Source organism: Pelodiscus sinensis, chromosome 2, assembly GCF_049634645.1.
Source record: "Pelodiscus sinensis isolate JC-2024 chromosome 2, ASM4963464v1, whole genome shotgun sequence".
NCBI lineage: Eukaryota > Metazoa > Chordata > Testudines > Trionychidae > Pelodiscus > Pelodiscus sinensis.
In genome coordinates this window covers 177,299,605-177,324,823 of record NC_134712.1, presented here as the reverse complement: position 1 = coordinate 177,324,823, position 25,219 = coordinate 177,299,605, and the positions used below count along the sequence as shown (strand labels likewise).

The 25,219-nt window shown below is 42.3% G+C and overlaps 1 protein-coding gene across 9 annotated transcripts in view; it reads right to left on the bottom strand.

The window, feature by feature from the left end:
• Positions 1-25,219, bottom strand: part of ULK4 (unc-51 like kinase 4) — a 421,715-nt gene that overhangs the window by 155,092 nt on the left and 241,404 nt on the right. For all 9 annotated transcript variants that reach the window (XR_012901902.1, XM_025189022.2, XM_006131810.4 and 6 more), the window contains one exon: positions 2,404-2,509. Coding sequence is in view for 8 of the 9 variants with exons in the window: in XM_025189022.2 (XP_025044807.2) it covers positions 2,404-2,509 (106 nt within the window). In the remaining variant the exon portion in view is untranslated. The remainder of the gene's footprint in view (positions 1-2,403; positions 2,510-25,219) is intronic.

Here is a 25,219-nt window from a genome sequence, read left to right as displayed (position 1 = left end):
TTGCTGTTGTGATCTATAATTTATATGAATCCATAATTTAGGTTGTAATAAAATCATAGAGCTGGAAGAGTCCTCAGGAAATCATCAAGTCCATCTCCCTGCCCAAAGCAGGACCAATCCCAACTAAATCAATCTAGCCAGGACTTTGTCAAGACAAGACTTAAAAGCCTTGAGGGATGGAGATTCCACCACCTCCCTAGGTAACCCATTTCTCCCTCCTAGTGAAATAGTTTTTCCTGATATCCAACTTAGATCTCCCCCACTGTAACTTGAGACCATTGCTCCTTGTTCTGCCATCAGTCACTACTGGGAACAGCCTCTCTCCATCCTCTTTGGAACCTCCCTTCAGGAAGTTGAAACATATAAGTTACTATCAAATCCCCCCTCACTCTTCTCTTCTACAGACTAAACAAACCTAAATCCCTCAGCCTCTCTTTATAGGCCATGTGCTTCAGCCCTCTAATAATTTCGGTCGCCCTCCTCTGGACCATCTCCAAGGCATCCACCATCCTTCCTGAAACTGGGGGCCCAGAACTGGACACAATACTCCATACGTGGCCTCACCAGAGCCGAATAAAGGGGAATAATCAGTTCTCTAGATCTGCTGGCAATGCTCCTCCTAACGCAACCTAATATGCCATTAGCTTTCTTGGCTACAAGGGCACGCTGTTGACTCATATCCAGCTTCTCATCCACTGTAATCTCCAGGTCCTTTTCTGCTGAATTGCTACTTAGCCATTCAGTCCCCAGCCTGTAACAATGCTTGGGATTCTTCTATCCCAAGTGCAGGATTCTACACTTGTCCTTGTTGAACCTCATCAGATCTCTTTTGGCCCAATCCTCTAATCTGTCTAGGTCACTCTGGACTCTCTCCCTGCCCTCAAGCATATCTACCTCTCCCATTAGCTTAGTGTCATCTGCAAACTTGCTGAGGGTGCAATCCATCCCCTCATCCAGGTCCTTAATAAAGATGTAGAACAAAACTAGTCCAAGAACTGATCTTTGGGTCACGCCGCTAGAAACCAAACACCAACCTGACATCAAGCCATTAATCACTACCCATTGGGTCCGACAGTCTAGCCAGCTTTCTATCCATCCTATAGTCCATTTATCCAATCTATACTTCCTTAACTTGCTGGCAAGAATATTATGGGAGACCATATCAAAAGCTTTGCTAAAGACAAGATATATCACATCCACTGACTCTCCTTTATCCACAGAGCCAGTTACTTCATTATAAAAGCCATACTGTTACTACAAAAAAATTGTATTAAAATTATGGAAAAATCAATCCATATGTTCCAGCAAAACGACAGCTTTAAAGTGTTAATGAAATTATTTTTAAAAATAAAACAGAAGGGCTTTCTCTGTATTATGAGCAATCTGTTTACATGAAATATTTTAATTAAGTATAAATACCATTCGCACCAGCATTTAAATATTGTATTAATTTCTAACTTTTCAAGACCAGAATGGGCCATTTTGATATTGTCTGAACAATACAGGCCATAGGACCTCACTCAGTAATTTCAGTGTCTAGCCTGTAAACACATAACCTTTGTTTGAAGTTATATGTCATTATTTATTATTCTTTTTTTATTATTTATATTATTTATACAGCATAACTGGAGGTTTATACAACACAGAAAAAACCTTGCTCCAAAGAGTTTACAGTCAATGGGTCTGGACTTGATGACCTCCTGAGGTCTCTTTCAACTCTAGGATTCTATGAAATTCACAGAATTATGGTAGCAGAAATGACAATTAGTGTTTCCTTAATCACAAAACCAAGTATACTGTTGTTAAATAAGTATTCTGTGCTAGCGAAATGCTGTTACAAATTTCTAGATGCACTTTCAAACAAATATATTCTTATTTAAACACCAAAAATTTCTCACTCCATTTTGTATAGTGAAGCCAAATTCTCCATTCAATACATATTATTACTGAAGTAATGATTTTCATATTTAGGACCAGTCAAGTTGATGAGGCTCCTCATGGGTGTATCAGAAAACCCAGACAGATCACAATGCATGACTGATGCATTTAAACAGTAAAGAAAGAAATTTACAGCTATAGACTGACTGACGCTTTCACAGGTGTGAATAGGAAGGTAGGGAGAATACAAAGCCCCTCCCTTCTTCCTGGATTCTCGTGCAAGGGCCAATTACAATAAAAATCCATGTACTCTGGGCTCTGTACCACCATTCTACAAAGCTGTGCCTTAAAGGTATAATTTAGTTTTCACTTAGTCACTCCTTCAGGAACCGCCAACTTTAATATGGCTATGTAACTATAAACTACAGTACACAATTAAGTACGCTGAGTAGAAAAGCTCATGTTACTATACATGCAGGGGAAAATATTTGCAGTGAGGAGATGCAAAATATAAGAAACACATACCTTGTTCATAAAGTAAAGTCATGTTCATATTTTTCTGAGTCACAAGATTATTCAATAATGCAATTACACTCTGCATGGTATTACCCAGCATACTGTCCTGGTGCTCCTGTAATGCAAAATGTAACGGGAAATATTCAATTCCTTTAAAATTCAATTTAACAATTACAACACAGGGACCATTACAGTACATGGCCTCTTATAAAGGTTGCTTGAAAGGCTATTACCTGCACTAAAACCTCAGATCCGAACTTCATTTGTGACCTTTTATCATAAATGAGTTGAACAAAAACAATGGTTAACCCTGAACTTTTAGGACATTAGGATCTGGATTAGAACTTTACCAACCTCTAATCACCACATGTGCAGAACTGATTTATAGTTTCAATTTATTATCTATCACTTTCTTACTATTCTCATTCTATTTAGCTTTAGTTAGAAGTGCCACAGAAAACCACGAGATCCTTTTGTTATTTAGTGAGTAAATACACCAAGGCAAGAATTTTTATAAATGTAATATGAAGGTTAATAGATAATACATGAAGATACTGTATTTACACATCTAGTTTCAAGATTCTCAATGAGGCTCATTGTTGACAGATTGCTTCAGTGAAGTCACAGAAATAATCTGACTCTATATTGCTAAATTCAACGTGTTCTTGATCAAAAGAAAATTATTTTCTCTCCACTGTCCTTAAAACATGTGGTAATTGCTATCTAAAAGATGTGAAAAACTGTGGTGTGATCAGCAATAATTAGCTTGATAACTAGGAAGTTGGTACAGGAATATTATGAGTTTGTGACATGGACTGTCTCAAATCTGCACCAAATTTAAATATAATGAAAACGTTTTAAATCTTAGTTGGGATGTTCAAGAAACAATAGGCTGAATGTGTGCTCAAGTAAGTTTTATTCCTGAAACTGTGGCTACATGCTTTATTTCTACTGGAAATGGATTATGTGTGGTCTGTTTTTGCTTGCTTCCTGTCTGACATTAGGACTTGGACAAAAGTAAATTAGCTGAATCTGTATTTGTACAAATCTGAAAATGACAATGGGTTAGAGGTAGGGGAATGACTTTAAGAGTATGGTGAAGATGACTTCGGTTCCCCTTAAATACAAGGTTTAATCATGCAATTTGCAACTTGATGCTCTAAGGCAGTGGTCTCCAAACTTTTTACATCCAAGATCACTTTTTAAATGACAGAACAAGCCAAGATCTACCGCCCCATCCTTCCCCTAAGACTCTACCCCTTCCTTGAAGTCCTGCCTCACCCCGCCCTCTCTATTCTTCTTCTCTCCATCACTTGCTATCCCCAACCCTTATACTGCTGCTTTTTTCCCAATTCTTCTGTAGGAAGAGGTTTTTCCAATATTTGGCCTGTCTAGACTGGACCAAATGTCAGAAAAACCCTTCTTTTGGAAGCCCCCTTATTCCGCGTAGAAAGAGGAAAACAGGCATTACCGAAAGAGCATGTTTGCTCTTCCACTAAAAAAAGCGGAAGAACAAATGTGTCCCTGGATGTGGAAGAGTTTTTCTGGGATATCTCTGGAATCCTGAAAAACTCCCGCAGTCTAGCTGTACCCTCGCTGAGTTGAGACAGGATGTGTAGGCTCTGGGGTGGGAATGAGGGATTTGGTTGTGGGAAGGGGTGAGAGGTGCAAACTCTGGGAGGAAATCTGGATGCAGGAAGAGGTGGAGAAGGGAATGCTGGCTCAGGGAGCGGGCTCCAGGCTGGGCAGTGTGGGGTCAGATGGAGGGTTGGGGTACTAAGCAAGCCATAGGCTTGTGCATGTGAGGGTGCAGGAATTTGGGTTGGGGTATGTGAGGGGCTCAGGGCAGGAGGTTCCAGTGTATGATAGGCTCAGATCTAGGGTATGGGGAAAAGAAGGAGTGTTATGATGCTGTGGCCAGATGGGGGCTTGGCCCCAATTGGGTTTTTTTTGGCCAGGCTTCATTTTTAAATAAAATACTATGTCAAACACAAAAAGTTTCTACATGGTCTTTATTTATGAGAAGGGTAGGGGAACCTGTTTTGAGTAAGGGGTCACTGACTCTCAGAAAAGTCAGTTGGGGCCACACCAGTGAGATGCAAAAAAATAACTCCTCCAAACCCCCCCAAGTCTCACTAATGTGGCCCCAACTGTGTTGGTGGGATCAGGGGACATGGTACTGGGGAAGGGTGCTAGTCGGTGCTGGGACAGGTGACAGGGTGCCAGTGAGGGCAGGGTTCTATGGCTGGGGACAGGGGAGGTCAGGGTTCTGCAGCAGGGAAAAGGGTGCCAGTGGAGACAGGGTTCTGCAGCAGGGGACAGGGGGCCAGTGGGGACAGCGTCCCCTGTGTCCGCCTCCTCCCAGGACTCCACCACCCCGCAGAGGAGGGAAGCCCTGTTGCACACTTTCTGTGGGGCTGGCGCGTGCCTCCTACGGAGCACCCCTGTGGAGGAAGGAAGCCCCGTCGCTCGCCTCCTCTGGGGCCGGTGTGAGCCTCCCATGGATCAGGGAAGCCCCCGCGCATGCCCCCTCCGGGGCCAACTCCCCCCTCCCACAGAGAAGGGAAGTCCCAGTGCATGCCTCTGGGGACTCCCCCGGTAAGCTCCTGGCACGCCACAGACCTGGGGCAAGGAAGCAGCCAGAGCATTCCCATAGCCCCCAGAAGTGATGTACAGCTCAGGACTTCTGTCCAGCAGGAAGCCACTACTACCTCCATTGTCGCTGGAGGTAGGTAGCAGGGCTTCTTGGGGGTAGGAGGAAATGGGGGGCCCAGAATGCCTTGCGATCGACTGGTCGAGGCCTTGTGATCGACCAGTTGATCACGATCGACGGGTTGGTGACCACGGCTCTAAGGCCAGTCTTCCTCTGGAATCCCAGCTAGTTCTGAGGGCCAAGAACAATTTAATCTCATGTACCTCTCTCTGAATAGACATATGTGAACTTCTCTCTCAGGTCTTCTGTTCATCATCACAATATGGTGATATGTCCTACTTTGGACATATTCTTGATGACCATTCAGATATTACATATGGTGCAGAATGCAACTGCTTTACTGTAAGCTTAGAACTTCTGGGTGCAATTCAAAATATTGTCCCTTATCTATAAAGCCATTAATGGCTTGGGTCCCGACTATCAGAGACCACCTCTCTTTCCACATATTACCATTACACATTTAAGATAAGGTGGGGCATTTGAGGGCCTAGATGTAAATATTAGGAAATTAAAGGGGGGTGGAGTATCTGGACTCAAACTGACTTTACTCAAGGGTCTCCTGAATTTTAGGATACAAAGCAAAAACTATTATATAGGCCAATGTATTTAAATGCAATGTTGGAAAGTATAAATCTAATCTAAAAAAATAAAGTAACTAAAGAGAAAAGTGATGTCATACTGAAAAGCAATTTTATTGAAAAGCAATTTTAATATATATTCTTGGGGCACTTGAAATTTTCAGATAAGCATTACTAATACATCAGCAAGATACATGTTCATCTCATACCTTGTCACTGTTTAGTTTATTAGGATATTTTAAAGTATGCTTGGAGCACAATTAATACCCAACAAGATGAATATGTACTTTATTCACAACAAAATTAACTAATGATATATTCTGTAAAAAAGTTCCTAAGAAAAACAAAAATGCAAACTAGTAAAAAGACCACTGTTTATAACACAAATGACCCACACTGTGTCAAGTACTTTCTGTGGAAGTATAATACATTTGTCATTGTGAGACCAAAGCATCATATATTTGATGTAAATAGTTTGCAATCAAATTCACCTTTTAAAATAGGAAGTTGTAATATAGAACTTGGTAGATGTGCAGCATTCCAATCTTTTGCATGCACAAGGTTAGTAGCATTTAAATTAAGGCATATTTCTTTTAGTGGAAATTAATCTACTATATTATACAAGTCTCTAATGAAAGACTGTTGCACAGAGGGCTTTGCTTCCATTAAATCAGTATCAAACAAAGTAATCATACTACAGTGTACACAATTCTAGATTTCAGCATCTAATTCTACGATCTAAGTGAGAAAAAGGCTCTCTTAAATAAAATATTACTCTAGGTGTCCGGCTTAGAGCAAAACAGTGTATTCAGCTAGATTAATTACGTTTTAATATACATTTATAAAATGAATTATGGTTAAGTCTCATGAAGCCACAGGTATGCCTTACCTAAACTCAGGGTGACACTGATGACCATTACATTAGATTTTTAAGGTTTATGTAGAAAATATTTAACTTCTACATAATCCATCAATGAGCAAAGCTGATCTAATTTGTGTGCATGACACCACAGACTGTGGACTTTTAATGAACAGTGCACTTGACAGCTTTAATAAAACATAGCATTTGCCAACAGAGATAATTAGAACTGAAGCAGCAAAATTGTAGTGTTTGGCAACACAGATGAAACAACTTCATTAAAATGTACAGCTTCGGCAAATGAAAGGCAGGAAAGCACTGGACCCTGAAGAATCAGCCTTCTCAAAACTAATTGCTTCAGTGCTTAAACAGGACAGCTATGAAATACCAAGGGCATAACAAGGAAATACTAGTTTAAAAAATGGCTTTTCAAAGTGCACTGCACTGTATTTAGGCCATTACACATTTTATTCTATTCTGAATGGTTGCGTATGTGTTAATGAAAGAAATCACTCACGCTGTTTTAAAACCAGTTAGGTAAGTACAGTACATTTCTGATAATCTGACACCTTTGGGACCTAGGTGGTGCCGGATTATTGGATATGCTAGAATTCCAGGAGGTACTATAAGGGGGCATACTCCCAACACAACCCCCCTTCCCCCCACCTTATGCTTAGGTCCCGGAGCTGCTGGTACAGCCGTGCATCTCCCTCCGGGCGCTGGGGCACGTGCACTGAGCGGCTGGCTTTTCAACGAGCTGGCCAGGATGCCATGTGCAACCCAATCCCCCTCCCCTCCCTTTCCCTTCCCCAGAGCCAAACACATCCCCTCCCTGCTGTCACCCAATCCCACTTCTCCCCCAAACTTATGTCCGGGTCTCAGAGCAGCTGCCTATGCTCAGTGGCCAGCTGCTAGCACATGCAGGCTGGATGCTGTGTGCACTGGGGACCGTGAGCGGAATGGTGCGGGTCACAGTGGCCTGGCCATGAGAGCGGCTGACCTGAGCAGTTCCGGGTTCCAGTTGATGCCGGACTATTAGGAGTGCCGGACAACTGGATGCCAGACTAATTGAGTTGTACTGTACATTTAAATCAGTTACCTGTGAGTTTCAGCAAAGATGCTATTGTATACATCAATAATAACTTTTTTATTTTTAGTGCATCAGAACTTAAAACAACACACCAAGACTTCAGCAATGTTTGATAACACTGAAACCAGACTTGCAATTGCGATAAAAATTAACTCTCTAGAGACAGCATATAAAATGTACATGACACCCTAAGCAATCATTAGATTGACAGTCTGGACAATAAAATCGCTTTAAGAGTTAACTTTAGAGATATGCTGTAATTAAATCAAAGGATACCATGACATTTCACACAGTAATTCTATTCCACTCAATGAAATTACAGAGGTTAAATGGCAATTATTTTAGGGGCTTTTTTTCTCAAGCCTGTACATGACCAATGAACGCACGTTAGTTAGTTAATACGAAATCACAAGATGTTTTGTTATTTCTTAGAATAAATCAATTGATACATAATTATTATAAAAATGAAATATAGCTAAACTATACTTCCGACAAGTCTGTATTTTTTGTTTGTTGTCAAAAACTCTTGAAAAAAGTGCAGGTTTATATTTTACTGGTCATAGTTTATTCTCTCTGTGAATGTCAATAAGAAAAATGAAACCTCTACATACAGTTTCTATGGAAGAATAAAACTGTGATAGCATTAGTAAACAGTCTATAAGGGACTTTTTCACAAACATATGTGCCATTCTTCAACCATAAAAGTCAGCTAAATGAGAAGCAAGTCAATTCTGCCTAGTTACCCACTTGACTAATCAGGCTTTTAAAGTTTTGCTACTTTTCATCAACACGACTAGTTCACACAAAACTGAACACTGGTAAACATGAATCATAGAATCATAGAAGACTAAGACTGTAAGGGACCTCGAGAGGTCATCGAATCCAGTCCCCTGCCCTCCTGGCAGGACCAAATACTGTCTAGACCATCCCTGAAAGACATTTATCTAACCTACTCTTAAATATCTCCAGAGATGGAGAATCAACAACCTTCCTGGGCAATTTATTCCAGTGTTTGACTACCCTGACAGTTAGGACCTTTTTCCTAATGTCCAGACTAAACCTCTCTTGCTGCAGTTTAAGCCCATTGCTTCTTGTTCTATCCCCAGAGGCCAAGATGAACGAGTTTTCTCCCTCCTCCTTATGACACCCTTTTAGATATCTGAAAACTGCTATCATGTCCCCCCTCAATCTTCTCTTTTCTAAACTAAACAAACCTAATTCCTTCAGCCTCCCCTCATAGGTCATGTTCTCTAGACCTTTAATCATTCTCGTTGCTCTTCTCTGAACCCTCTCCAATTTCTCCACATCTTTCTTGAAATACGATGCCCAGAACTGAACACAATACAGGCAGTCCCTGGGTTACATGGATCCGACTTACATCGGATCCCTACTTACAAACGGGGTGAGGCAACCCTGCACTAGCTGCTTCCCCCCAGCAGACCAGGGAGACGCGAAGCTAGCGCCTCTCCCCCCCCCCCCCCAGCAGACCAGGGAAACGCGGAGCGGCTTTTCTCAGCAGACACCTCAGCTTGAGAATAAAGGACTGAGGGAAGTGTGGTGTGGGAGAATAAAATTGAGCTCTGGAGAAATGTTTGGCTAGAATTTCCCCTACAATATGTACCAGTTCCGACTTACATACAAATTCAACTTAAGAACAAACCTACAGTCCCTATCTTGTATGTAACCCGGGGACTGCCTGTACGCCAATTGAGGCCTAACTAGCGCAGAGTAGAGCGGAAGAATGACTTCTCGTGTCTTGCTCACAACACACCTGTTAATGCATCCCAGAATCATGTTTGCTTTGCAACGGCATCACACTGCTGACTCATATTCAGCTTGTGGTCCACTATAACCCCTAGATCCCTTTCTGCTGTACTCCTTCCCAGACAGTTGCTTCCCATTCTGTATGTATGAAACTGATTGTTCCTTCCTAAGTGGAGCACTTTGCATTTCTCTTTATTAAACTTCATCCTATTTACCTCAGATAATTTCTCCAATTTGTCCAGGCCATTCTGAATTATGACCCTATCTTATAGATTAGTTGCAACCTCTCCCAGCTTGGTATCATCTGCAAACTTAATAAGCGTACTTTCTATACCAATATCTAAATCGTTGATGAAGATATTGAAGAGAGCCAGTCCCAAAACAGACCCCTGCGGAACCGCACTTGTTATGCCTTTCCAGCAGGATTGTGAACCATTAATAACTACTCTCTGAGTACGGTTATCCAGCCAGTTATGCACCCACCTTATAGTAGCCTCATCTAAGTTGTATTTCCCTAGTTTATTGAGAAGAATATCATGCGAGACCGTATCAAACGCCTTACTAAAGTCTAGGTATATCACAGCCACCACTTCTCCCTCATCCACAAGACTCGTTATCCTATCAAAGAAAGCTATCAGATTGGTTTGACATGATTTGTTCTTTACAAATCCATGCTGGCATTTCCCTGTCACCTTGCTACTTTCCAAGTGTTTACAAATGATTTCCTTAATTACTTGCTCCATTATCTTCCCTGGCACAGAAGTTAAACTAACTGGTCTGTAGTTTCCTGGGTTTTTCTTATTTCACTTTTTATAGATGGGCACTATATTTGCCCTTTTCCAGTCCTCTGGAATCTCTCCTGTCTCCCATGATTTTCCAAAGATGATAGCTAGAGGCTCAGATATCTCCTCTACCAGCTCCTTGAGTATTCTAGGATGAATTTCATCAGGCCCTGGTGACTTGCAGGCATCTAACTTTTCTAAGTAATTTCTAACTTGTTCTTTTTTTTTATTTTATCTTCTCAAATTACCCCCTTCCCACTAGCATTCACTATGTTAGGCATTCCTACAGACTTCTCGGTAAAGACCGAAACAAAGAAGTCATTGAACATCTCTTCCATTTCCAACTTTCCTGTTACTGTTTCTCCCTCCTCACTGACCAGTGGGCCTACCCTCTCCTTGGTCTTCCGCTTGCTTCTAATGTATGTATAAAAAGTCTTCTTGTTTCCCTTTATTCCGGTAGCTAGTTTGAGCTCATTCTGTGCCTTTGCCTTTCTAATCTTGCCCCTGCATTCCTGTGCTGTTTGCCTATATTCATCCTTTGTAATTTGTCCTACTTTCCATTTTTTATATGACTCCTTTTTTATTTTTAGATCATGCAGGATCTCGTGGTTAAGCCAAGGAGGTCTTTTGCCATATTTTCTATCTTTCTAACACATCGGAATAGCTTCCTTTGGGCCCTTAACAATGTCCCTTTGAAAAACTACCAACTCTCCTCAGTTGTTTTTCCCCCTCAGTCTCAATTCCCATGGGCCCTTACCTATCAGCTCTCTGAGCTTACCAAAATCCACCTTCCTGGAATCCATTGTCTCTATTTTGCTGTTCTCTCTTCTACCCTTCCTTAGAATTGTGAATTCTATGATTTCATGATCACTGTCACCCAACCTGCCTTCCACTTTCAAATTCTCAACTAGTTCCTCCCTATTTGTTAGGATCAAATCTAGAACAGCTTCTCCCCTGGTAGCTTTTTCAACCTTCTGAAATAAAAAGTTGTCTCCAATGCAGTCCAAGAACTTATTGGATAGTCTGTGCCCCGCTGTGTTATTTTCCCAACATATAGCTGGATAGTTGAAGTCCCCCATCACCACCAAATCTTGGCCTTTGAATGATTTTGTTAGTTGTTTAAAAAAAAGCCTCATCCATCTCTTCCACCTGGGTAGGTGGCCTGTAGTAGACTCCTAGCATGACATCACCTAGGATAACATTAATTTAATAATTTAATTAATTAATCTATAACATTAATTTAATGTTATCTGTAAATGATCTAAATTAAAATAAAGATTATGTTTTAACAACCTTATATCATCTCCAGAGAAAAAACACACCACAAATGACTTGCCTTCCAAAACTATTTTTGTTGATATATACAGGCAGTCCCCAGATTACATACAAGATAGGGACTGTAGGTTTGTTCTTAAGTTGAATTTGTATGTAAGTCGGAACTGGTACATATTTTGGGGGGGGGACTGGGAGCTGGAGTTAAGTGGAAAAGACCCTGATTCTCATACAACTTCCTTATTCTAAGAAAAACACATACTGTTTTGATATGAAGGTTTTTTTGGTTGATATTTTAATTAAAAATTGATCATAACTTTCAGTGTTTCATGCTATATCCAAATCTTCCTTTTGGGGTACCTGAAAGATCCCAGTTATTCATTTAATAGTCAGAATCTTTGTTTTTTATAACTAAAAAAAGTTTATTCAATGCATATTACTGTTCCAAATAGAATTTGCTACAGATGGTTCAGTGAAATGGGTATTAAGTGTAATCAATAGTCATTGGAGAGCACAGTGAAATATTGATACAATCAAAGCTGTTGTTGTATTCTGCTGAGCAGAAAATGGAAATCCCTTCCTGTGAAGTGTATGTGTGAATCTATCCACAGGATTAATTTTAAAGAAAAATTCTGTGTTGGGAACAGGAGTTTAGCCACAGGTGGCTCCTCATTGTCCATTCACCCACTTTGCAACCAGACCCATACCCTCAGGGCTTACCCTGCTCCACTCCAGCCAGTGTGTGGGGTTGGGGCTTATTCCCTCTTCCCTTCTGTCCTGCTCCTCCCCATTCTTGCCCACCCACACCACTGGGTAATTTTTCAGCTTCACCTCTGCCAGGCTGGAAGGGACTTGTTAATTTCACGTGACGCTAACAAGATACTTGCAGCTCTAGTGCTGAAGAGGGAAAGAGCTGTTGCTCCTAAGGTGGGGACTTTAACACAATGGGTCTCACTGCCTGCTGTGCCTGCTGCTCCTGCTGTTCCCTAGGAAATTAATTTTTCCACTCTGGAGTGCCCCCTTTTGGCTGGTGTCTTGTTCCCCCCAGCAGACCCGCATCCTCCGCGGTGAGAAAAGCCGCTCCGCATCTCCCTGGTCTGCTGAGGGGAAGCGCCCCCCGCACCGCCAGAGGCAGCAACAGTGGGGGAGGCACCCCACACTAGCTGCGCCGCCCCCCCCCCCCCAGTTTGTAACTAGGGATCCGACGTAAGTCGAATTGATGTAACCTGGGGACTGCCTGTACTAAATATCTCTACAGGGCACTATCCTCTGATCTCACTGAGGAGTGCCAAAAGAAACTACACCAACTACTCAAGAAACTACCCAAAGTAGGACGAGAACAAATTCCCCCAGACACATGCTAGAGCCCAGACCAGGAGTATTCTATTTGCTACCTAAGATCCATAAATCTGGAAATCCTGGAAAGCCCATCATCTCAGGCATTGGCACAGATGGGCTGTCTGGCTATAATAACTTCCTCTTCAGGCCCTATGCTACCAATGCTCTCAGCTAACTTTGAGACCCTACTGAATCACTGAGAAAACTATAATCCATTGGCAATCTTCCCAAAAACACACTCTAGCCACTATGGGTGTAGAAACTCTACATGAATGTCCCACACAAAGAATCAGGAAACGTATATCCAACTGGCACAACTGGTTACTGAACTTTGTGCTGCACAGCTCCATAGTACGCCAAGATTTTTATGGCTGACTTAGAACAATGCTTCCTCGGCTCCTGTCCCACAGTGGCCCTCCTCTGTTTGCACTACATTGATGACATCTTCAGCATCTGGACTCATGGGAATGTGTCCCTTGAAGAATTCCACCAGGGTTTCAACATTTCTACACCACCATCCATGCCCATCTAGACCAGTCCACACAGAAAATCCATTTCATGGATACTACAGCACAAATAAGTGATGGTCACATAAATATACTGGAAACTAACTGATCACTACACTTACGTACACACCTCTAGCTTTAATCTAGAGCACATCAAATGATCCATTATCTACAGCCAAGCCCTTAGATACTATCACATTTTCTCCAATCCCTCAGATAGAGGCAAACACTTACAGCAGGGGTGGCCAACCTGTTACAGATAAAGGGGTAAAATAATGGTGGATACAGCGCAAAGAGCCAAGGGAAAGATGTTGTTGAGCAAAACAAAAAAAAGCTGCCCCTTTACCAGCCACATGTTACCTAAGCAAGCTCCATCAGATGGAAAGTTGTTGAGAAAAAAAAAACCTGCCCCTTTAAGAGCTGCATGTGCGGGAGCTGCAATATTTCCTTTGAAGACCTGAATGTGGCTCACGAGCCGCGGGTTGGCCATTCCTGACCTATTGGATCTCTATCAAGCCTTCTTAATACTACAATACCCACCTGGAGAAGTGAAGAAACAGATTGATAAAGCCAGGCAGTTACCCAAAAGTCACTTACTACAGGACAGACCCAACAAAGAAAGCAACAGAACACCACTAGCCATTACCCAGAGCCCCCCAGTTAAAACCTCTCTAACACATCATCAAAGAGTTACAACCTCAGATGATGATCCCTCACTCTCAGAGCTTGGGAGGCAGGCTTATCCTTGTTTATGGACAGTTCCTCAACTGGAGCTAAATACCACCAACTCCACAACAGAAATACTAATCCAGAAACCTGTCCCTGCAACAAATCCCATTGTCAACTCTGTCCATACAATTACCCTAGTGACACTATCACATCAGCCATACCATCAAAGGCTCATTCACATGCATATCTACTAATGTAATTTATACCACCATGTGACAATAATGCCCCTCTGCCACGTATATCAGACGAACTGTCCCTATGAAAAAAATAAAAAAATAATTTTAAAAAAAGGACACAACTCAGACATTAAGAATGGAAACATCCAAAAACCAGCAGCGGAGCACTTTAAAATATCTAAACACACAGTTTCTGACTTGCAAGTTGCCATTCTTGCAGGGGAGGAGGACGACTTCAGAAACAAACTGCAATGAGAAACTGCTGAGCTGCAATTCATATGCAAATGTAACACCCTGAAACAAGGTTTAGTCACATAGAGTGGTTCTCACATGACAATAGGTAATTTCCTATTCAGATACTCTCACCTTCTTATCACTGTAGGAGATGAGCCACATTCACTCTGATTTAATTAGCAAGGATGTCGCAGTCCCATCTCTATTGCTTACTTTTCTGCATTCTTATCTTTTTTCTTCAGCATCTGAGGAAGTGTCAGGGTTTATCCCCACTCTGGCACTCTGAGTGCAGAAGGTGGGGGCCTGCAAAGACCTTAAATACCTTAGCCTCTAGGCTCTGCTTACCAAAAAACCCACCCAGAGTCACAGATAAATTGGCTCTGAGAAATAAACAAAACAGCTGCCACCACCAAGTGAAACAAATCACTTTCTTCTTGAACCCAGGAAGATAGCACTTGGGCTTCCTTCCCCAACGGTACCCCAAGCTCCTCTGCCACAAGAGAGCTTGAAAAAACAAAGAGAACAAACAAGCTGCAGTCTCTGGTAGCTGACCACTCAGTCTAGACAGGCAGACATGCACACACAGACCCCTGTTCCTTTCCAGGACACAAAAATCAAATAATTGCCTTAAAAGGTGATTTTTATTAACAAAATAAAAGATATACTTGATAAAGCATACTTGATTGCTAGGTGTTACAGAGCAACAAAGTAAAACAAATTAAAACACAGAGAAACTCTCTGGGAACAACTCTTAGATAGCAAATGGGGGAAAGGAGGCATAGATTCACACAGAGCAGTTCAAACCAAACCAAACCAAACCAAACCAAACCACAACAATAAAAAAAAATACCCTGATCATGACAAGATACACTTTTTCCCTTTATTTACTCACTATCCTTCCTAGTTCAGTCCACTTCCATGTCCTGAATCCCTTAGGGTATGTCTACACTACAGCAAGTAGTTAATTTGAAATAAGTTATTTTGAAATAATGTGTCTACACACAAAATGGATTTCAAAATAGCGTTTTGCTATTTTGAAATAGCGTGTCCACACCGAGTAGACGCTGAATCGTATTTAAGGCCGGCCGGAACCAGGTCCGGCAAGGCATCAGGTCAAGAGTTACTTTGTGTGGTAGCTGCCTGAGACTATTTGAAGCCTGTGCTTAAAGGGATCCCCCCTGGACAGCCAGTTCTCAGCTTTCCCTGCTTGCTTGCCTACCTCGATAAGGGATAGCAAAGCATTTTGTCTCTGCGTGCTCTGGTTGCCTTCACTCGGGACAGCACAGCACTCTGCAACATGGAGCCAGAGCTGCCCCTGGGCACTCTGGTGCTTTTCGTGGATGTGTTGCTGTGAGCCTGGCTGCACTTTATACAGGCTGCCATCCAGGAGGTCCATCGGGGGGCTGTCAGTATCTAGGAGGCCCTGAGAGAGAGCTTCCACCCTGAGGAGCACTAAAAGCCTACCTGGTCTGCCCTACTGGGGGCTTATGCCTCACTCCTCCCTCACATCCTTCCACTTACCCCTCCCTAACCCCCCTTTCTGATGTCAAATAAAATACATGTATTTTCATGAACACAAACTCTCCTTATTTAACAAAACTGGGGTGAGGGGAATGAAACTCTGATGAGACTGGGGAAAGGAGGCAGGAGAGGGGAGAAGAGAGGGCGGGAGGAGGAAACTTGGGAGGAGGGAGCTGGAAGGGGGAAGCAAGGGGAAGAAGGGGGAGGGGAAGCTCAGGGCTGGGGTTCTCACCGGACCAACTTGATTTTCATGCGAACCTGCTCCTAGGTTTGCATGTGGCCTTTGGTGGCCAGGCTGGCAGCTATCCTGCCATACACGGCCGCATTCTTCCATCTAGTGCAGAGATCATGGACGCTGGGGGCATCCCCACCAAACCTGAATAAGGTCCATGATCTCCGCCCTGGACCTGAAAGGTGTCCGCCTTCTCCAGGCTCTGGCAGGCTCCTGGGAGCTGGCAGACTGCTCCTGGGGAGCAGTGTAGGGCTGGCTGCCAGTGGCTTGCTGGCTCATGTTTTGGGGCCACTGGGTTAGAGGCAGTGACTGCTGGCTCTGGGCTGGCAGGCTTAGAGCTGGCACAGGCACTGTGGCCAGACTCAACCTCTTTAAGGGCTCTGGGGAGGGAGGAGGAAGAGGAGTGCTCTTGGTTGAGGCTGGAGTGGCCACCAGAGCATCCTGGGAAGGCTGGAGGCCCCCTATTTTGATATGTGTATATACACAGCACTTATTTTGAAATAGCTATTTCGAATTTGGCATTATTCCTCGTGGAATGAGGTTTACCAAATTCGAAATAAGCATTCTGCTATTTCGAATTAATTTCAAAATAGCGGTTTGGCTGCGTAGACACCAGTAAAGTTATTTCGAAATAACGGCTGTTATTTCGAAATAACTTTGCTGTGTAGACATACCCTTGGAGACATGGTAGTCCTGCCTGGGTTTAAATCATTTTGCATCTCTCAACTCCTGGCTTAAATTCCCCACACAAAGAAAGCAGGCAAGGTATCTTATACAATTCAGATTTCAGCACTGTATCTCATTGGTTCTTCTGGCTCCCTGCCAACTCCCTTGCTAACTACCTGAATTTAACCCCTTAGTTAGTGGGTGCTGGCTACCACTCCTTCTATCCATCACAGGAAGTGAGCTGTGTCTCATGAAAGCTTATATCGTAATACCCTAATAAATTGGTAATCTTTAATGTGCCACCAACCTGCTTGTTTTTTTGTTTTTTGCTGAAACAGACTAACATGACTACCTCTGGTGAAACCTGTTTCTCAGATGTATCACAATGGTGGCATATGTAGTGTATATGGAGAAGAAGAAAGGTCACATGCCTTTCACTAAAATTCTTATTGGGGACTTATGAGTATGTAAGCTTTAGATATCAAAGGAAAATAGTAACTCAGAGTGACTGTTTGGAGGTGAAAAAGGAAGGAAGGAAGGAAGGAAAAATGTGTGTGAAAAATGTACATTAATTTCTGTTGCACTCTCTCAAACCTGCTGAGGAACAAACCCGGACAAAGGGTGCGCTGCAGCAGCATTGCTTTAGGAGTTGTTTATTGGCACAAATTCTTAAGAGTAAAGTGATACTCACACACATACATCACATCCAGGCTGGCAGTATGGAGGCAGGCTTCAAGTGCAGTGTAGATTACTTTTGATTTTGCTTATGGATGGCATGCTGGCCAGGTGTCAGTTTCCTGGAGACTCGACCATGATATTCCTTGGGAGATCCCTTCGGCTCTGCTGGAGTCTTTACGTCCTCTGGGCTAGTCCCAGGTTTCTGCTGTGATGTTACATCCTGTCCAAAAGGGGAGGGAGATTCTGGCCGCTTCTCAGTTAATATATCTGCTTACAGAGTCTTTGTCTGCATTAAAAGGTCACGGATCCTAAACTGCCTTTTTGGTTGGGTATTTCTTATTCATACCTCGCACACATTCCACAGGTTACATACATAATCATAAGCAATATGGTTTCTAAGCAAAATTGGGCCTCGTAGCCTTGCATACAAGAAATTGCACTGTACTACAGATAACATGCCAAAGGCATAATAAAAACCTTAACAAATTATAACTAAGAAAGCTACGGTCAGGGAAGAAGGGAAAAGCAGAGGAGTATATCTGGTCAGCTAAACACCAGTGAAGAGAAGGGGGGGGGGGGCTCGTGTCCAACTGGTTGCAATTTCAAGCACCTACCAATAGACAAGGCACTGAAAGCCTCAGTTGTTGCTCTCCTAACCCACTGTAGCAAGTGGTACAGAAAATTACAACAAATATTTAATCATGTTATAATTTATTTTATCTTTTTTTCAGTGGGGAAGTTTATTTCATCCATCAATACATAGGTATCTCCTCAGCTCAAGTCTTAAACAAATTATACACGTTTTAAACATAGCTCTGATAAACTCTCCTTTTTCATTTCTGGGAATCAATTATGTTGTCCCCTTTATTCCCATCCCCCCGTTCCACAGTTTGTTGGCTATAGCTGTAGACTTACCTTCTATGTCAATAAGGGTATGTCTACACTACCACCCTAGTTCGAACTAGGGTGGTTAATGTAGTCATTTGAAGTTGCAAATGAAGCCCGGGATTTAAATATCCCGGGCTTCATTTGCAGCTTGCCGGGCGCCGCCATTTTTAAATCCCCATTAGAGCGGACTCCGTGCCCGCAGCTACACGCGGCATGGAGTAGGTAGTTCGAATTAGGCTAATTCAAACTACCGTTACTCCTCATGGAGTTTCAGAATTAGAAAGCCTAATTCGAAATTACCTACTTCGTGCCGCGTGTAGTCGCGGGCACGGAGTCCGCACTAACGGGGATTTAAAATTGGTGGCGCCCGGCAAGATGCAAATGAAGCCCGGGATATTTAAATCCCGGGCTTCATTTGCAACTTCGAATGACTATATTAACCACCCTAGTTCGAAGTAGGGTGGTAGTGTAGACATACCCTAAGAGACTTGTAATGAGCGAGAGGAAAAGTTACTTATAGACAAGGGCTCTTTCAGAGTGTTACTTCTGCATGTTTACATTTGTGCAAAGCAATCCCAGGAAAGATTAGTTTTGCAATCTACAAAACCAGTTGCTATTGGGATTATATAAGTGCTCCATTGAAGCACCAAATATTTAGATTTGAAGCTATAAATGGGCCATGTGATTCCATTCTTCACATTTCATTCTGTAAAGAAGAGTCCTATGGAAGTGGGGATAGCAGGCAGGTTTCATGAACACCCAGGCAATATACCTCCAAGAATCACAATTACTACAGTAACCATTCTTCCTTCTTTGTAGTGGCAGCTGCATATTCTAGCTGCTGGGAGTCTAATAAGCAGTACTACCTCAGGGAGATAGGTGTAGGTGTTATAATTAATTCAAATCACAGAATTACCCTACCAAAGTAAGCATCAGTTCTAGATGTTATATCAAGAGAGTAGAACTGAGTATGTTCAGAACTGCAGAAGTCTAAGGAGGAAACATTCTGGAAGCATACTAGCAATGCTGCCTTTTGCCTAGTAGAGTTGATATCCTGAGCTACTAACACCCGATTTAATATATCAATTTATACAGCATAATCTATTTAGACTAATGCTGTGTGAAAATGGCTTCTCCTTCAGTCTTCTTATTTATGTTAGTCCTACCCAAATAAAAACTCAAAGCCCTACTGATATCTAGGTTATGGAGTCTAGTTTCCACTAGATGAGAGTGAAGTTTGTGGCAAGATTATCAGGAGAACAGCAGTTTTATTGAGTTGGAATTCAGACATCACTTCTCATATTTCTTTGGGGGTGAGGATCCGGATCAATTTTGTTCCTATGCACTTTGGTGGAAGATCGGCTACTATACCCATTGGCTCACTCTTTTGGTGTCTGTAACTGTGAGGCAACTCAGCAGCAAATTTCCAAGACTCAGCATTATCTTTTTTCTCTGAGAACTCTGGCACTGAACATTTGTTAGAATCATAGAATAATAGGACTGGAAGGGACCTCAAGAGGTCATCGAGTCCAGACCCCGCCCTCAAGGCAGGACCAAGCTCCACCTACACCATCCCTGACAGATGTCTATCTAACCTGTTCTTAAATATCTCCAGAGAGGGAGATTCCACCACCTCCCTTGGCAATTTATTCCAATATTTGACTAAATACATTTGGTCATTGGTACATTTTCTCCCCCGAAGGGCTACAGCGCAGCCAAAAGCTGCATCAGCGTGTCTTCAAAAGATCCTGTTTGAGTTTGAGGAGCTACCACGAAAAAGGACCCTATTCAGATAGCATATGTTATGGCACTAATTTAATCAGCATCAAGAAAGCCCCTGATATCAAGGAAGCACTCATACCAGTTTGCTATAGAGCAACAAAGCTCAAAGGAAATAACTAGTACCAGCACACAGGTAGATGCTGTTTAGTACCAAGTTTCCTATATGCCTGAGGAATCCCTGGCATCAATGAAAGACCTGCACTGAGATTATTTTGGAGCTGAAATCAGCCTTGAGACCAATGACATTCAGTATCAGAAATTTCACTTATCAGACTGATACTTTCTGTGCAGAAGCAAAGCTGGTTCTTAAAAAAATATTTAGGCATTACAGCTAAGGATTAAGGATTATGTATTATGTCTAGCAACTGACATCTTTAGTTCCAGGGTGTCCCTGATATGCTTGACTTGAAACCAAGGATGGCCTCTTTGCTGCCCTCCATGAATTTACGTGTTATTCATGTATCCACATTCACAATATCCTCCTGGCAATGAATCCCACTGGTTCTTTTATGAACAGTAAATTAATATGGCTGGTCAAAAGGTCTGAAACCTAATTTTTGGCTCTGTATCAGCTTTGCATGCTGTGACACAGGAGAGCTAAAATGACTTCCTTATGACTTCCATCAGTTTTGTCAGTCAAGAAGAAGTGTGATATGGGGGAAACAAGATTTGCAAAGAATATGGATAAAGGCAGCGGAGCTGGGAAGAAGGGCAAAGGGACAAAGCAGGAAGAGGACAGCAAGAGAGGGAGCACATAAAGGGCTGATGAGTGAGCAACAGAGGTGACACATAATCGGCCACCGTCTGACACCTGCCTGTGCATGCTAGACTCCACAGTTCAGAGTGCTCAGCCAGTATTGGCCGTAAATGGGGTGGAGACAAGGCCCTTCTGACTGAGAGCTGGCACAATGAAGGCTGCACTGGTTGATCAGTAGGAGGAGCAGCCAGCCACATGTGCTATGTCTTCCCCCCACCATGAGCCTTGCATATCCATGTCTATCCTCAGTCACTGGACCCCCCCCACTCACCGCTGGTGAGCAGGCAGCTGATGAGCAGGAGTCTAGGCAGTAGTCAGATACTTGCCATTACAAATAGAGTGTGGCTAGAAAACATGGGATAAATTGTCCATCTTTTAGAATAAGTCAGGACACCTGCAGGAGACCTTAAATATGGGACTGTCCCTTTAAAAATTGTTTCACCTCTCACTGGGGCTTGGGAATCAGGAAGTAATGAGAGTAGAATTCCTTTCCCCAGGTAAGTGCCCAAACTATTGGGCTACAGTGTTACTCATTCTCCCTCCTCTCTCTGGTCCAATATTCATTTGTAAAGGATTTCTTTTTTTAAGTAGAAAAGCTTCATCATGAGAAATCTGAGAGACCCACCCCAGATTACCCCCTAGTTTGTGGTTCGAGCACTCATCTGGAATGTGGAGCCCTGGGTTAAAGTCCATGCTCCAAATCAGGCAAACAAAAAACTAGAAAACATCCAACCTGCCTGTCCTACTCATGAAACTATGGGTTATAATAGAAAGGGAGCATCTCTCTCTGATTTCTTGACAGAAAGGTTTGATTGGGAATCATGAGCAGTGTCAAGGCTATTCCCCACTCTGGCACGACAAATGCAGAAGTGGGGGCCCACAAGAGCACTCAAAAACCTTGCCTCTACAGGTTCTAGTACAAAAACTCCCCCCCCCCCAAAAATCCTAATACCCAGATTTTGAGGAATCGGCTGCCACCATACAAGTAATTCCAAGAAAACCAGGGAAGAGATCACTTGGGAAATCTCCCTAAGATAAAACTCTCTCCTTGCCCCAACCTCCATTTTACTTGCAGTTGGGAAAAACAGGTGGAATTCACAAACAATGGACTCTGCACTGAGTCCTGAGGACACAACAATTAACCAATCCCGGGTAATTAGAAAAGAAAAACAATCCTTAATTATCAAAACAGAACTACAGTTACAAGCATAGTAAAGTGGCTAGATGGAAAGAGCCACCAATTGATAGATACTCAAGGAAACTCCCAGGCTAAAACTTAGTTACAAAGAAAAAAAACCAACAATTAACAGCCCAGACATTATTTCCAAATCCCCAAACAAGGAAAACAACAAATCCTGATGGACTATCTAAACTTTTCCCTACTTACACATTTTAAGAAGTCTGTTCTTGGAGAGAGAAGTGTCTCCCATCTCCCTCAGTCTTGGAAGAAAACTGCTCTGCCTCTCAGACAAAGAACAGAGAGATAAACCTCTCTCTCCCCATTTGAAATTCCTACCTGCATTGTTATTGGTTGACCACCCGATACCTGGCTAGGTATGAGACACATTAGTTAACCCCATAGTCACCAGGTGCTGGTTAGCACTCCTGATTATGACAAGCAGAAACAGGCACTCCTCTCTGGCCTGTCACTCAGTGGAAACTATACATCTAAGCAGTTTTGTGGAGCTGAGTCCTTTTCTTTACATTTTCCTCCAGAATACTTCAGGCAGCTCTCCATGCAGCAGGCTGTCTTCTGAGAACCCCTCTCTTAGGGCTCATCTTCACTCCGCAGATGATCACCGCTGCCATGATCAGGCTTCCAGAGTTCAATGTAATGAGTCTAGATAAGACGTGCTAAATTGAACTCATATGGCACTCCCTCTGGCATCCGATATTCCTGTTTTTGCCCAGAGTAAGGGAAACCAATGGGATCATTTGCTCCCATCGGCTTCCCACTGTGGGGACGTTGCCAAGCTCGGCTTAAGATGAGCTGACTTCAGCTATTCTGCGTAGTTGCAGTTGTGTACCTTAAGATGAGCTGCCGGGTCTAGTGTAGACCTGGCTTTAGGTGCCTAATTCCACAAGGGACTGTCTAGCCATCTAATAAAGAGCAGTGAATTCCACTGGGCAGCAGGGCACCTTTAGGGGCTGCAGTGCCCAAGTCTCCATTATGAACCTAGCTCCAGAAGCCTCCAGGAATGGGGAACTAACTAATTCAGATGATTATGTGTTTTGTAATTTCAATGTGTGCAAAACACTCCTACAAACCATACACCCTGTGCCAATCAGCTTAAAATACAATTATTTTGCTGCTAATGTCCTTCTAGCAAATTAATTTTATCACTTGAATTTCCCTTTCCTCCCTGCTATTTATTCATGCAGCAAAAACCATCATTTTCTGTTACCTGGTATCAAGGCACCCGCCTCAAGGCAGGAAGTGAGTCAGAGCCAACAATACTCCTCAGTAAATTGGCTGAAATGCTAAAAAGTAATACAGTCAGCATTATTTTGTCCCTTGAGACAGGGTGCATCTTTTTCATGTTCCCATCCTGAGATTGGAAAGACAAGACAATCTGCTCTGAGCAAATGGTATTCATGCTACTGGGCCAGTAAAAACAAGGCAAGAAAATGATAAACTAATTTTCATTAGCACCGTACATCAATAAAATTATACTTAGTAAAAACGATGTGCTTGTTCAAAATATACATAACTAGATCTAGTCTGCACAATGATTGTGCTGAGGAATTTGTGTGTGGCTACTAATGTTTGTTTTGAGATTTAATTTCATTCTATTAAGAATTAAGTGTGTGCAGATGCTGAAGGAATGTTATAAGGTTTATTCATGTTTTCAGGATTTTTCTAAAAGCAGGGCCAGATTAAAGCAAACCATTGCCCCCTCATGGCCCCTCTTTTCCTTGATGCTGCAGCACAGTTAAATGAATTGGGCAGGTCATCCCATCACAGTTATGACTTTAAGCTATTGGGGAGGTGGAGGGCAACACTGTGGGGGCAGAGGAAAATAAGGGAAATTGAATGTGTCATTAAAACAGTTAAATATGGGACTCAAACGCTAACAGATCTTACTTATAACCACATGTTTATTGCATGCTATTACTACAACAAAGAATTATGGTTCTTGGGGTGCCTTAACTGTGCATGGTAATACTTTAAACAAGTTTTAATTTCTTTTAAGTTTACCTTTGACTCTGAAGTGCCTGAACTAATAAATGCTTGGTTTGGGGATAATTACAACATCTCTAATGCCTTTTCCTCTAAGTTACTGATATGTAGTCTCACCCTTAATTCCATTTTAGCTCAGTTATTGTTTGAGAATATTATGTATACCCCACCCACTCCTTATCACTCTTTACCACTTATTCAGAAAAGTGAGTACATATTTCTACTTCTTGCCTCATGATCTGTAAATCCTATTTTAGCCTGAGAACTGGGGGTGGATTAAAGCTGTACTCCAATGAAATGAAGAGCCATCAACAATGATGTGGGGATGAAGGCTCAGTATTTGGAAATGAACCAAGATCAGAATTCATGGTAAGCCAACTCAAGAGGGGCTGGAATAAAACTTTGGATCCAAATTTTCCTGTACTAGCATATTGGCCAAACTGGACAGTTTCTATATCAAAGGAGTAATAGACACAAATCAGATATTCGAAAAAGGTAACACACAGAAACCTGTTGAGGAACACTAACTTAATGAATCTCAAAGTTTCCGTATTATTACAAGCCAAATCAAAAGCCAGCTTGAAAGGGGAGCTGCAGAACTTAATTTCATTTACAAATTTGATACCTACAATAGAGGTTTAAACAAAGTCCTTAACTGGATTAGCTGCTATGTTCCACACCCTAATGACACAAAGAGCCAAACACCAGGTACTTAAGAGTACTTAGAACCCATTCTATCAGCTTCACTTAGCATGGACACTCTAATTGACTATTCTTTTCCCATTTTTTCTCCTTTCCTTTCCTCCCCATCCCCTCTCTTTCCCTGTTATTTATTTGGAACCTGGACCCCTTAAACTCCATTCATCTGAAGAAGTGGGTTGTGTCTACGAAAGCTCATGACACTCATCTACATTTTTTGTTAGTCTCTGAGGTGCTGCAGGACTTTTCATTGTTAACTTTTTTCAATTACAGACGGACATGGCTACTCTTCTGAAACTTTTAAAAATAATAAAACACATCTAGCTGTGAGACTACAAACAGTGAACTCTAAAGTTAAGGTTGATAATTCTTCTCAGCAT